The sequence below is a fragment of the Notechis scutatus genome, chromosome 6, assembly GCF_049901735.1.
Source record: "Notechis scutatus isolate UNSWTSFEM ecotype Mainland chromosome 6, rNotScu1.2, whole genome shotgun sequence".
NCBI classification, from domain to species: Eukaryota; Metazoa; Chordata; class Lepidosauria; order Squamata; family Elapidae; genus Notechis; species Notechis scutatus.
This window is the reverse complement of record NC_142014.1, coordinates 2,062,691-2,076,947: the sequence shown is the minus strand read 5'-3', so window position 1 is coordinate 2,076,947 and position 14,257 is coordinate 2,062,691. Positions and strand designations below refer to the sequence as shown.

The window sequence follows — 14,257 nt, the reverse complement described above, 5'->3', positions numbered from 1 at the left end:
CCAGAATTAAAGATGGTGTTTTGGGGGACTGGACTATAACTTTCCCCTATAATTTCAGGTGAAATTTTGGATTATTCAAGCAAGATTTCTGATCCATATCCAGAGAGCCGGCATGTGATTTCGGGCATTAGTGCACCTCAGTATTCCCAAGCGAGAATGGTCTCCTCCTTAGGAGCCCCCTATGGAAGTGTGTTGAGATCTTCCAACGGGGTGGTTTATTCCTCGGTGGCAGCTCCCATCCCATCCACGTTCGCTATCACCACCCAGCCTGGCTCTATTTTCAGCACTTCCATCCGAGACCTGCCTTCTCTTCATGCTATTGATTCAGTGCCTTCCTTGTCAAACTTGCCACAGAGCCAGGCACTCCCAAGGTCATTGCAATTTTTGACAACTGTAGCTTCTAAAAAAGACACTTCCGTTGTTGGCATTGACCCAGGGATACAGCCTCTCCCTCTAGAAACTATTGCCGCTGAGCCAACGCTGCCTGTCTTTAGTACGGCTTCTGAAGCCTTCCTCGGTGGAATTGAAGAGGAAGGAACGGTTCTCATTGACCTCGAAGAAGACAAGCAACAGCATCTGGACATAGAACGTGAGCTGCTAGAGCTTGAAAAACTGAAGCAGCAGCGCTTTGCAGAAGAGCTAGAATGGGAACGGCAAGAGATACAGAGGTTCAGAGAACAAGAGCAATTCATGGTTCAAAAGAAGCTCGAGGAACTGCACTCCATGAAGCACCATCTTCTCTACCAGCAGGAAGAAGAGAGGCAGGCTCAGTTCATGATGAGACAAGAAACATTGGCTCAGCAGCAGCTACATATTGAACAAATCCAACAACTTCAACAGCAGCTTCACCAGCACTTAGAAGAGCAGAAAATCCACCAGATGTATCAGTATAATTACGATCCTTCTGAAATGGTGTCCCCAAAAACCACCACAGATCAAGTCCTCGATGGCCAGTACACTGCAAGCAACCAGTTCTGGCCTGGTGAGGAGGTGATTGCCACTACCTCAGCTCTCCTGGGGATAGAACTTCCAGACAGCCAAGGCTGGTACGCTGTCCAGTCAGATGGTGTGGCTCAGTACGTTCCCAAGCCAGGGACATTAAGTTCTGTTTCTGAGCTCTCTCTGAAAGACGTGGATGCGAGTGAGGAAAAACAATTAAAAAAGAAGAGTTCCACACCAAAACTGCACGGCCTTTACGGGGAACACGATGAAGGCACAGAAGGGGAACCCAGGGGTCTTAAAAAGATCATGGAGAGTGGTGTCCAAACGGATGATGAGGATAATGCGGACTTAGGCTATGCAGACAGGAGACGCAGAACCAAAAAGAGCGTTGACACAAGCGTTCAGACGGATGATGAGGACCAAGAAGAATGGGATCCCTCCAACAGATCAAGAAGAAAGACCCGTGTAGGGAAATACGAAGGGAGCATGGAAGTGGATGAGGCCAAAGCCTTCTCCAAGGTCTCCAGTATTGCGGTGCAGACCGTGGCAGAGATATCTGTCCAAACGGAACCTGTTGGAACGATAAGGACACCATCGGTCAGGGCCCAGTTAGATGCAAAGATAGAAATAGTCAAACACATTTCAGCTCCAGAAAAGACGTACAAAGGAGGAAGTTTGGGATGCCAGACAGAAACAGATTCAGACACCCAGAGTCCCCCGTATCACAAAGCCACTTCCCCTCAGAAAGATAAAAAGCGCCCAACGCCATTAGAAATAGGCTATTCATCCCACCTTCATCCTGAAAATGCCCTTCAGGCAGTTCCTTCTGCTCCCAAGTCTCCCAAAGTCCTCTATTCTCCCATTTCACCTGTTTCTCCAGCTGCAGCCATGGAGTCGGCCTTTGTGCCTTATGAGAAGCTGATGGCTGAAGACACTGGCTCTCAGGACACTCTCCATGCTGACGTGCCCACCACTCCTCAGCTGAGCCCAGAGTCTGCCAAGAGCATCCAGCGCTCTTTGTCCGACCCGAAGCCTCTCAGCCCCACGGCTGAAGATCTCCTCTCCAGAGCTCATTTCCAGTACACGGACGGCTTCCTGGTAAGAACTCTTTCCTCACGCCTTGAATTGTCACGCTGTACGGTATGATAACAAGCTTTGCTTTGTTAACTGGCTGGAGTAGATGAAATGTTTAGTGGACAGTTTTGGAAACAAAGGTCTGTCATGTTAGAAACCAGGATAAGTTTATTTTAAAAACAGAATTAATAGTGCAAGAAATATGCTGTTGATGTTTCACTGGAGAAAGAGATGGTCTTGAATAGGAGCATCTAATTGCACTATCTACTTTATTTAAAGTTGGAAAGAGATATAGTTCATTCTTTACAGAATTAACATCAACATTTTTCTTTGTACATTTGGTCTATTTTTAAAAACGTAAAGGTATTCACATCACAAGGACACCCTTGTACATACACTAGCCTTTTTCTTTCTAAGTTTTTTCTCCTCTCTGTGTACAGTAAAGGGATTGTAATGAAGTCCGGTGCCTTAAACACATGGAATATATGGAGCTTGTCTACTGTATTTGCAGAAAAGATGAGTTGCCAATGATTTGCTCAATATCAGTCTTGTTGGTTTTTTATATTCTGCTTCTCCAAGAAAGTTAAGTTGGGTCCAGTTGAGTTCATCCTATGAGCTAAAAATCACCATAATCAGAAATGGAATATTTTGGAGGTCATTGTGAAGGATATCCTTGGTACCTGGCAGGCAATGTCACTCAGATCTGCTCCAGGGACAGGTCCAGTGGAGTCTGGCATGGATTTCTGGAGTGAGTTTCCACTCCCGTGGAAGGGGATCAGGTGCTCCAGATTGTAAGCTCAGCCATCCCTTGTTAGAATCAGGTGGATCAAGGCCACATGGGAGGTGAAGTGTCCATGGGATCCATGCAGTGATTTCTGCTTCTTTGTGTGGGGCCTCAAAGCCCCCTGGCCTTGAAAGAGAAGAAGCTCCTTAAGAGATCATTGGTTGCTATCTGGGCTCCAAACTTTCATATTCAGGGTTGCTGAGTGGGTAGCTGCTGAAGTCTATAGTCCTCTATTTTGTTTATTTATTCATCTATGGACAAATAATTTTTATTTAGACAGTATGTGTAACAAAAAAGCTAGGAAAAAAAAAACAATAAATATTGCTTGATTTTTCTGTCCATCTAGAAATCCAAAGTTACTGCTGGGAAATTATTGATGAAACTCTGGCACAGATGATACATTTCTTGTGTATCTCCAGTGTTGAAAGTTGAATATGGGACGTGCCACAATTGAGAAATATTTACATCTATGAAACAATCATTACTTTCCAATGAAAGTATATACTCTTGTATAATGGTTTGCTGCAGTGTGACGATATGAGGACAGAACCCATCTAATTTGTATTTGACAAATTAGTTTTATTTAACTAATGTGGGCAAAATTCATTCTGTATTTCAAACAAATTAATTTGATTCAAACTAATATGTAGTTTTAAACATATTTGTTCCCCCCAAATTTTGTAATATAATTCTCAGCCTATACTCCAGAAGGGGTTTTTAATCCCAAAAAATTGTGTGCATTTTTTAAAATCATAAATACTAAAAATAGAATACAGTAGACACAAAAATATACATATGAGGAACTATTAAAAGCCAATAAACAATAAAAAGGTATTAGAAGCAGGGGTTATTTGCAGCGATAAAGTCTAGGCTGGTCTAGCGAATGGTATTGGGGTAAACTACTTACAGCTCCATTTTCATTTTCTTAAGTCAGACATTTAATTATTTTAAACTATTATTTTGGCTTAGCGGTTTTCTCCCTTTTTTGTGTTCTGCTTAACATTACTTATCTTCAAAGGGAATTGTATGTAAGATAAAAACCAGAATGGACTATTCCCGCTAGACATGGTTTCTAGAATGTGTGAATTGAAAGGTAGGTAAGGCATATTCCTGTCACTCAGGGGAAGTGTTTCTTCACCGATATTGCCTAGTGCTAATCTTCTCTCTATTGTTCCACTTCTAGTGCATATGCTCAAATTTTTGTAGACATCAATGCTTTTGCCAGTTGAATGAAGTAGGCAAAGCTACACTTTTCCATGGCACCCAATTTGCACAAGAATCTTATGTTTTGATAGGATTGCTGCAGGCCTAAAATATTACAGATGATCAGGTCATGAATTGATTCTGCTGTCCCACAGATGTCTCCTAATCCAGTTTCTTGTTCCCAGCAGTGGGGCAAGACATTGTTCAATAAATCCCCAAAGAGTCTTTTCATCGAGCTGACTCTCCAGTTCCCGATACAAAGACGTTGCCACCGGCATGGCAAGTCAATTTTGCTTAATGGGTAAAAGAAACCGATAGATCCCTTCTTTATGAATTTTATTGATTCACTTTTAAAACTGTCTAGATAACAATGACACACACTTTATTCTTTAATACTGAGCTCCATAAGAGCTCAGTAAATTGTGTTACATATTTTGAAATACTTGCTGGGTGACACGTTGTGCTCTCCGTTTCCAAAACAACGTGTCTTCTCTGTTTGTGTGTGTGTGTGTGTGTGTGTGTGTGTGTGCAGCAAGCCAAAGACCCTTCGGGTGCCACAGTGCCATCAGGACTGCAGAAGAAGGTCAAGCGGACACTTCCCAACCCGCCTCCCGAGGACCTTTCAGTAGGGACACAGCCGGCCTTCTCCACAGTGGGGTCAGTTTCACGCCGGAGGATATGCAGAAGCAACACAATGGCCAGGGCTAAAATCCTCCAGGATATAGACAGAGAACTAGACTTGGTAGAAAGAGAGTCTGCCAAGCTTCGCAAAAAACAAGCAGAGCTTGACGAGGAAGAAAAAGAAATAGATGCAAAACTCCGGTATCTGGAAATGGGCATAAACCGACGCAAGGAAGCCCTGCTTAAGGAAAGAGAGAAGCGAGAGAGGGCCTACTTGCAAGGGGTAGCAGAGGAACGTGATTATATGTCCGACAGCGAGGTCAGCAGCACCCGGCCAGCCAGGGCAGAATCCCAGCACGGCCTGGAAAGACCGAGGACTGCGCCCCAAACAGAATTCAACCAATTCATACCCCCTCAGACGCAACCGGAAACTCAGTTTGCCACTCCTACGAGTCCTTACACGCAGTATCAGTACTCTTCCCCTGCCCTTCCTACTCAGGCACCCACTCCCTATACGCAGCCATCCCATTACCAGCAGTCACAACCTTTATATCAACAACAGGTTTCGCCCTACCAGACCCAGACTGTGGTGCCCGTCTCCTTCCCTCCCCAGGCCCAGCCCCCACCAACTTTACAGCCTTCCTACCAGCTCTCCTCTCCATTGATGATGATCCCACAAAAGGCGAGGCAAACCTCATTATACATGGAACCCAAGATAACCACAAACTATGACGTCATCCGCACTCCGTCTCTCATGATGGCGCCTGCGTCCTCTGACAATGCCTACTCGGTGGGTCACCTGGGCAGCAAGTATAGCACTTTGGATTTGAGGCTGGGACTGGATGAGAGGAGCAGCATGGCCAGCAGCCCCATCTCCAGCACCTCTGGTGACTCCTTCTATGTGGACCTGGAGCACCACAGCACACATGGCTACGTGCTGCTGGATGATATGGGGGAGCTCACTAAAGAAGCAGCAACCCTGAGCTCTGCCTATGGGCTGCACGAAAAGGATCTTGGCAAAGCTGATAGGCTCCTTCGGACCACCGGAGAGGCCCGGAGAGTGCAAGAGGTCCCCGATTTCCTCTCATCCCTGCAAACGTCTTCCAGGTTGCCCAGCTACATGAAGACCGAGGAAGACTCCATGGAGGATCCCTATGAACTGAAACTTCTGAAACATCAGATCAAGCAGGAGTTCCGAAGGGGCGTAGAGAGCGTGGGTCACTTGGCTGGCCTCTCCCACTATTATCCTGCAGATACGAACTACAGACATTTCCCCAAGTCTGAGAAATACAGCATAAGCAGGCTCACTCTAGAAAAGCAAGCTGCCAAGCAGCTTCCGGCAGCCATTCTTTATCAGAAGCAATCCAAACATAAAAAGGCTTTGATGGATCCCAAATTGTCTAAATTTTCACCCATCCAGGAAAGCAGAGACCTGGAGCTTGACTATTCAGCTTATTTGGCTTCCAACACCTCCTCAGTTGGGAGCATCCCCTCCAAAGCAAAACTTCTCCAAGATGACCTAACATTTGGCCTTCGGAAAAATATGATAGACCAGCAGAAGTACATTGCTCCCACTTTGTCTCATTCCCTGGGAACGAGCCTTGGAGCAGCGCTGAGTGTCACCATGAGGTCAGCTTTACAGGATGAGGTGGACAAATCTTACGCCAGCGCCACCAGATCTAGACCGTCCTCAAGACCGTCCTCTGTCTACGGGCTCGACCTGTCGCTAAAACGAGATACATCCAGCTCTTCTTTAAGGTTGAAAGCCCAGGAAGCCGAACCCCTTGACGTTTCCTTCAGCCATGCAGCCCCTTCGGGAAGAACTAAGCCTACCAGTCTACCCATAAGCCAAAGCAGAGGGCGGATTCCAATAGTCGCACAGAACTCAGAAGAAGAGAGTCCCTTAAGCCCAGTGGGGCAACCCATGGGGATGGCCAGAGCAGCTGCTGGGCCGCTGCCCCCCATATCTGCAGACACCAGGGACCAGTTTGGCTCAAGCCATTCCTTGCCTGAAGTCCAGCAGCACATGAGGGAGGAGTCACGCGCTCGGGGCTACGATCGAGATATTGCCTTCTTCATGGACGACTTCCAGCACGCCATGTCAGATAGTGAAGGTAAACCAGGCTTCAGGCGGCCTTCTCCATTTCACAGCACGAACCCGAATTTTATGCATGTGTCTGATTTCAACATCTGTTGGGAACTAGGGTGACTATTTTTTTTTTTAAAAAAAAACACCTTTCTGCATTTTTGTACATGTAAATATGTCTGGAGTGTGTAGGCATGTTCTTCTCAGCTTGCTGGCCTCACTGTACATGGGCAGACTTGCATTTTATGTCACTTTTGTTTGCATGTGCATTTTTCTTTGCTCTTTGCTGGTATTTTCAGGAACATTTTTCCCCTGGGACCAGCTTAGTGGGAGAGGTCTTCAGGACACTATTGTTAAGGATGAGAAACCACAATATTGATTGTAACCACTTAGTCCACACAAGATCTTGATTAAACACAATTGCACCATTACCTCCCTTATCTCTGAGCTTCAAGCGTCGCTTGCCCTGTGCCCCCCTTGCCCGCTCGCCCTGCCGTAACATGTCAACGTCAGCTGCCCCTGGACTCCCAAGGGCTAAGAGACAGGTGGCCAATGGTTGCAGGTAGAGCTGGATCCCAGGAGGGACAAAAGCACCTGTTCCTCTTAGGGCTCCCTCTTCCACAGCGAAGGGTGGCAGATCAGCTCCTTCCCCCTCTTGCTGTGCGGGCTCCTTCTGGAGGTGGCGATGCTGGACCTGCAGCCAAGAGGAAGGGGACGTGGACCTGACCGTTATAAAGAAAGCTGCTTAGCCAAGACTTGGAATGAGAAACTCCGGCAGCGGTTTTGGGGTGGAGTTCTCACTTGAGATGAAACTATAGATGAATGGGGATTCATCTGAAGATATCACTTACACGTAGACACATAACTTGGTTTGTAATTTCTTAGGCAGCAGGTAGATTGGTCGTCTTTAGTTCTTCTCTGTTGACCCAATAACATCTTTTCTATTTTGAAAGGCTAGAAATTTAAAATAATGAATACAAACACTGAACTTTACACATATATCAATGCAGATTTTAGTTGCATTACTACATGCCATTTCACTTACTCTGTAGAAGTCAGATCAACTTCTTAAAAATTGTTTTTTTGATCTCTGCCTACAGGCTCTAAATCTTAAAGGAGCCATATAGTACTTCACTGGCAATGTTATATCTGCATGTTATGCTTATATCCACTTTAACTGAATGCAGATAGAGCTGCTCAGCGAAGATTTGATAAAGATTCTTACAAGGCACAAGGCCCGGTTTACAATAAACATAAGTATACTAAAGAAGTATTACCAACCACATAAAAATGCCTGGCTTTTTAGTGGGGAAAAATATATGGGGACTCTTTTTATTGAAACAGATAAATACGTGATGTAGTAAAGGAGATATGAATTTTGATTTCACTGCTGCAACTTAGAAAATCTCTTTTGCCCAATTCTGTAATCTCAGAAATCCTGAAAGCCAACGCTTGATTGTGGATGCTTTTATTTTAGCCTTATTATGAAAATTACTAAAAGGGATTGCTAGCTATTATCTCAATCTATAAGAGCAGTAAGAAAGATAATCCTGGCAATTTTAGTCTGTTAGCTTGCTCTCAATAATCAGTAAATTATATCCTGTAAATTTGATCCATGTCTTCTTTTTATGTGGTTATTATAGAGATGTGAATTACAGTTTTTTTATTCCTAAAAGAATTATTTGTCTACTTCATTAGAGCTACATAGGTGTCAATACTGAGTACTGCTCATTTTCCAACTGCATATGTGATTCTGTGAACACATACATACATGCATATATGTAATATGTACATGAATGTATATACATGTGTGTGTAGATGTGTATATATAGAGAGAGATTGTGTGTGTGTGAGGAAAGTAGAAATGATTGGTTGAATCTGTTTGTAGCTTGTCCCAGGATTTAAAATCGGTTGATCACCGATGTTTATATATATGTCAGCAATGTACTAAAAACAAGAAGCACATTTTAAAAGTTACATTAATATATATTTCCAAGCCCATTGTGGGCATGAATGCATCATTTCCATAAAATTAGCCCTGATGGTAAGTAATGCTTGAACTCTGAAAATTGACACCCAGATAGCAGATTCTCCATCTGCTATCACAGCCTCTAGCTACATTGAATGCAACTGGGACATATTGTATTCTGATATTAATGGCTATGATTGAAATGCAGGTGAAGAACAGCCTCTAAACACTTATACACATGTTTATGAAGCCACCTGCTGACAGAAACAAATTCAGAAGTGTTAAATATTTAAGTAACTAAAGGCCAAAGGGATTAAGTTATTCTAATATATATACATATTTAATTAGGCACCATTCCTTTGTGTTTGCGCCTAACTTACATTAGTCCGCTTCATCTTTTGTGTGCTATTTTAGCTTTGCAATGCATGCCCAGGTATGAGCTGCTGTGTGCATGTTGACTGCGCATCCAAGATTGTTAGTCTTCTCACATCTCCTACTCAGAGCTGTGTCCTTGGTTTTCAAAGCCTACCACCTGCGTCGGGAGGAAACCGATTGGTTCGACAAACCTCGGGAGCCCCGCCTGGACAATGGGCCTGCTTTTGACAGAAGGCTGCCAGATAAGTTAGCCCACTCAAGACCCCCGAGCCAGCATCAGGACCAAGTAAGGACGCTATTTCTTTTCAATCAAGAACATTGCATATGAAAGTCGATTCTCCAGTCATTTCACAGAAAAATGGGATAGGCCTTTGCAGCTCTTTTTAATGGTTCTCATACTGACCTGCATCTAAGAGAAATAACACCAAGGGCTTTGACTAGGAAGACCAAATTAAAACAGTTCTCGTGAATAAATGCAAACCTATGTATCCAAGGATAATGTTGCAGGATCCAATCTGGGTCAGTCCCTGGGACCAGAGGTTTAGTCTTCTGAGTTTTTGGACATTCACATTGAAGCCCATCCTCAGGGAGCCTCTTTCTCTCTCTCTCTCTCCTCTCACAGACGTTGCCTGAGATTGGCTCCAGCACGCTGAAAGCTCAGAAGGCTACACCTCTGATCTTGGTGACCAACCCAGATTAAACCCTAAAATGGTTCTCTCCTACTGTTGGCAAAATACACAGACAATAATGCCAATAATTGGATTTATGCAATGCCCATCTGTCCCAAGTATTTTAATCAGAAGCAGGAATACGTTGGGGTGTCTAGAGTGGCATTGTTGGGGAAATCTAGTAATATTCCCACAACAAGCATTTCTGGATGTGCTCTAGTTCTGGGGTTGAACCAGCCCCATATCTCCTTTTCTGCTGCCCCCGAGGTCATTCTTAGAGCTTGGAACTGAATGCCCCACTAATCATAAATCACTTCCGTTGGTCCCAACAGGCAACTAAATGTGTTTCCTGCTAAAGGTTCACTATTCCAGAATTTCTAGATAAGGAGCTAAATTCTGTGCTACAGCAATTGAAGTTGCTATATATGAACAAGTTCACATTCTGCATGGTTAGTTTCTGTTATAAACAAGGCTTATATGCTATTCATTTTTCTTTTAGCAGATGTTTTTGTGGGGACTACAACAATCCATAAGTAAGATTAAAAAATAAAATCCGCCTTAACTTCGCTTTGATGGGCAGCATCAACAAATTACATAAACTATCCAAATATTTATTTGGAATTAGCATTTTATCAAAAGGACTTTTAATGCAGTGCTTTCGATTTGGGGCAGTTAAAAAAAATATTTCCCCCTTGTCTTATGCTCCATCTCTTTCCTGGCTTTCTCCAATCTGCAGAAAATGAGGCTGTATTTCACAAAATATGAAAACATTCCTGAAACCTTTTCATTCAGAGTTATCTAGAACGGCAACATTTTTAGAAGGCCAATGTAATCTAAGCCAAGGGCTGGGAATTTGCCATTTTTATAGGAATTACCTAAGAATCGAATTGAGCATTTCTACATTGCATGCCCTAAGCAGTGAATTGAAGGAAGACCTTCTGCAGATTTTGCATTTTAAAGCCTGGTTCATCAACTGCCTTGCCTGATAAATTCTCTTGTGACAGTGCTGCTTCTGCTGTCGTGTTGAAAAATGTATTCCATGGAATGGGAGACCCGTGCTATAAGGTTACTTATGTAAGCAGATAAAGACAGGCAGATTGCATAAGTGACATATTTGTGCATTAGATTTTTTACAACATTCACGAATTGGAAAACAAGCAACATTTGGTTGGAGACAGTTGCTTTTACTCTCCTGTTTTTCTGCCTCAACTGCAGTAGCAAAACTAACAAACCTTCTACTACCAGACACGCAAAACAAACAAGTATCCCAATAAATTCCAATAAGCATAGATAAACACAAGCCAATGTGAGCCTCCATGTGCCTCTCTGCAAAGTCTCCACCCATTTAAAAAAAAAAAAAAAAAGGATTCGGAAGCATCCCTGCAAACCACAGCGGTTCCTACATTAATAGCATATTCCCCTCTTTCCATTATCATAAACACCTAATTTCCCCTCCAATAATCCACATATACAATAAGTAAAAAACAGTTCCAGAAAGATCATACAGTGAGGATGTTGGAAATATCATTTGGACGTGCAGAGGATGGAAGAAAAGCAGAGTACAGATTCACTTTGTCCCCGCTCAGATTGCAGAAAAATTTCTCAGTTGTCTCCTGAAAGGCCTTTTTGAAACCAAACCTTGTTTTAGTTTCATTCAATAAGCAATTTATCAGTAACAACCAAAAGCCAAAAAGAGATCAGAAAATTGGAAGTATTTTTCCTCAAAGGGAACTCGGCCATTGGTGTCCTCCAGGGCAGGGATCCCCAACCTTTTCGACGCCGCGCCCGGTTCCGACATCAGCTGGGCGCGCGACCCGGTACAGCGTCAACTGGGCGCCGCCATCTTTTTATGACGAAAAGGCGCTTCCGTGACGTCACGGAGCGCTGTTCGTCATAAAAAAATGGCGGCCAGCGCTTCTGGTGAGCTTTTCGGGTAGAAATGGCTTTCTACCCGAAAAGCTCACCGAAGGCGCTGGCGCCGCCATCTTTTATGACGAAACAGCGCTTCCGTGAACTTTCTACCCGGAAGCGCTTTTTTACCAAAAAGATGGCGGCGCCCAGCAACCAGCGGCCCGGTAAGGGTTGTTCATGCGGACCGTACCAGGTCCGCGGACCGGCGGTTGGGGACCCCTGCTCCAGGGACATCAATTGACCATCCAGGGGAAGTGATTTATTCATTGACACCTGCCAGGAAGTTTATGTCAATTTTTTTACTCTAAACTCTGTCCTTGGATTACTTGGTGGTCTCCCATCCAGCTATTGCATCTCAGATCCACTGTATAGCTAAAAGAGGAACTGTGACAAACTTGATCAATATTATTCCCCAAACTTCTCCCACGGTTGTTGCCAATAAACATCCAGCCATGTAGACCCTGCTGTTACAAAAATACAACCTATTGATCCTTGAAACAGTAATTGTCAAGCCCAAAGATAAGGGCCCTATGCCATTTACAATCCAAAAAGGATTTATTGCTGATGACTATACACTAGAATCCAATCAAGTTCAGTACTAAATTGGTACCAGATAAGGGTCCACGAAATTCAAGAGGGCTGACTTGGACCGTTTGTGGCAACTTAACTACTGATGGCACATTTAACTCTGCCCCTCCCAGCTCTGCCTGCTTTTCTTTTACAGTAATAATAAGAATAAAAATGCCAAATCCAGTCTAAACACCTGACTGACTTTGCGATGAACCATAAGTTATTACTTGTGTGCCATCCAATGCTCAGAGATTCTGATCCAACATATAGGCAGCATTTTAGTTTTCCTTGTATTTTCCAGAATTTAATACATTCAATTTATTTGAGCAATCTGCCACGGACCATAGCATTCCTATGGAATTAGCCTTTTATGAGAGTATTTTAATTGCGTTGGAAGATTTATTGATGTCCAATGCAGTTTTCAAAGCTATAGTATTACAAGACAATATTTAAACTGTCCATTTTGGCTGCTATATGTTATACCAACTGAAATTTTTATGTGATCTTCAAGGGCACAAAATGTAAATTAAATTAGAGTAATCCAAAAGGAGGCTGACAGGATATCAGTTACTAGTAACAGTGTGCCTAGCTTCAGAAAAGGCTGCTGTAGGCATTCCGGTTGGTCGTGCCATTTTATTTTATTTTATTTTTTATTATTTTATTTTTGTATTCACTACGCAATTCATTCCATGTAACCCAGGGTGGCTTCTCCCTGAGTTCTGGCAGGGAGGATCCCAAAAATGGGTCCTCATCCCAGGACTGAGGGGGCTTTGTGACGAATGCCCCTCCACACACCTCCTCCCCCCCATTCAACCCAGGCTGGATCTGGACGGATGCTATGCTGCAGTGATGCCTTGGAGCCTCAGACAGGCGTTAACCAGCAGCACAGGAGCAAAGGTCAGGCTGGAGGGCACCTCCCAACACAAGGCCAGAGCAGCCAGAATCTAGTGGAGAGAGGGAAGCTCTACCACCCCCGGGTCTGGTAGACAGACACAGGTAATCCAGTGGCCAGCCGGAGCAAAAGCCGGATCTCCGGCAAGACAGGCCAGCCAAGTCCCCATCGCAGCTCATCCACAGAGCCACCCAAGGTCCAAGATTTGGGTCCAGAGCCCAGGTCTGTGTCCTGATTGCCCTGAGTTCAGGTCATCTGCCTCCTCCTCCTCCTCCTCCTTCTCCTCCTTCTCCTCTTCTTCTTCTCCTTCCTTCCTCCGCAGCTCTCTGTAGCTCTTTCTCCACCAGGATTTTGGGAGCTTGGAGGTAGGATAATAGTAGTTGAGACAAGAAGGCCCAGGTGGCCCTTTTGAGAAGGGAACAGACAAAGAAGTTGCCCTCTCCTACAAAGAGGTGGCCGCTTTAACTACCCAGGAGAGGTGGGAAGACACCCACAAGTGCTGAAGAAAAGCTTGTCCGCTGCCTTGGGAGTTTTAAGGTTCCAAGACCCCAGGCAAGCTTTGCTTGAGGGTGCATAATGTCTCTCTGCATAGGGGTCATGCCAGGCTTGGTACAACAAGAGGAAAAGCCCTAAGTCGATGGGGCCAATTTATTTTTATTTTTTAAAAATATAATTACTGCTTTTATTTTATTTTCATAACTTTGCTTGGGATTGGAAAGTTGCCACTGGGGAAAAAAATAGGCCACAGTTCTTTTCCTTATCTGTGGGCTATTATGAAATTGAGTGGGTTTTTTTTTTTACATTTTAGGAAAATACACTATGCGATTTTCTTCCTTGTTTAAAGATGATAGAATAGCAAATAGGAAGGAAACTTTATGGATTTTTCATTTTTGTTGCTGGAGGGTGGGTGGGTTAAAGAGGAAACTGAGTATTAAAAAATGGGTACCTTAATGTAAAATCATGGAACAATCTTTCTGGTATTTCCCTATATCTTAAATGTGAGCCAGTCTCTGACTGTAATTGCAGGAGAGTGTATTTATTTTATTTATTTATTTATTTGATTTGTCAATTGCTTACAAGATAATAGGTATAAGTATATACATAGTTATGAATACATGAAATGGGTACATATAAGAAAAATAAAAGAAACAATAGGACAGGG

General features: G+C 43.7%; 1 protein-coding gene across 2 annotated transcripts in view; it reads left to right on the top strand.

Moving 5' to 3' along the window:
- PCLO (piccolo presynaptic cytomatrix protein) overlaps positions 1 to 14,257 on the top strand; it is a 96,928-nt gene that overhangs the window by 40,854 nt on the left and 41,817 nt on the right. For both annotated transcript variants that reach the window (XM_087969180.1, XM_087969181.1), the window contains exons 4-6: positions 59 to 2,040; positions 4,536 to 6,738; positions 9,204 to 9,340. In XM_087969180.1, the coding sequence (XP_087825306.1) occupies positions 59 to 2,040; positions 4,536 to 6,738; positions 9,204 to 9,340 (4,322 nt within the window). The remainder of the gene's footprint in view (positions 1 to 58; positions 2,041 to 4,535; positions 6,739 to 9,203; positions 9,341 to 14,257) is intronic.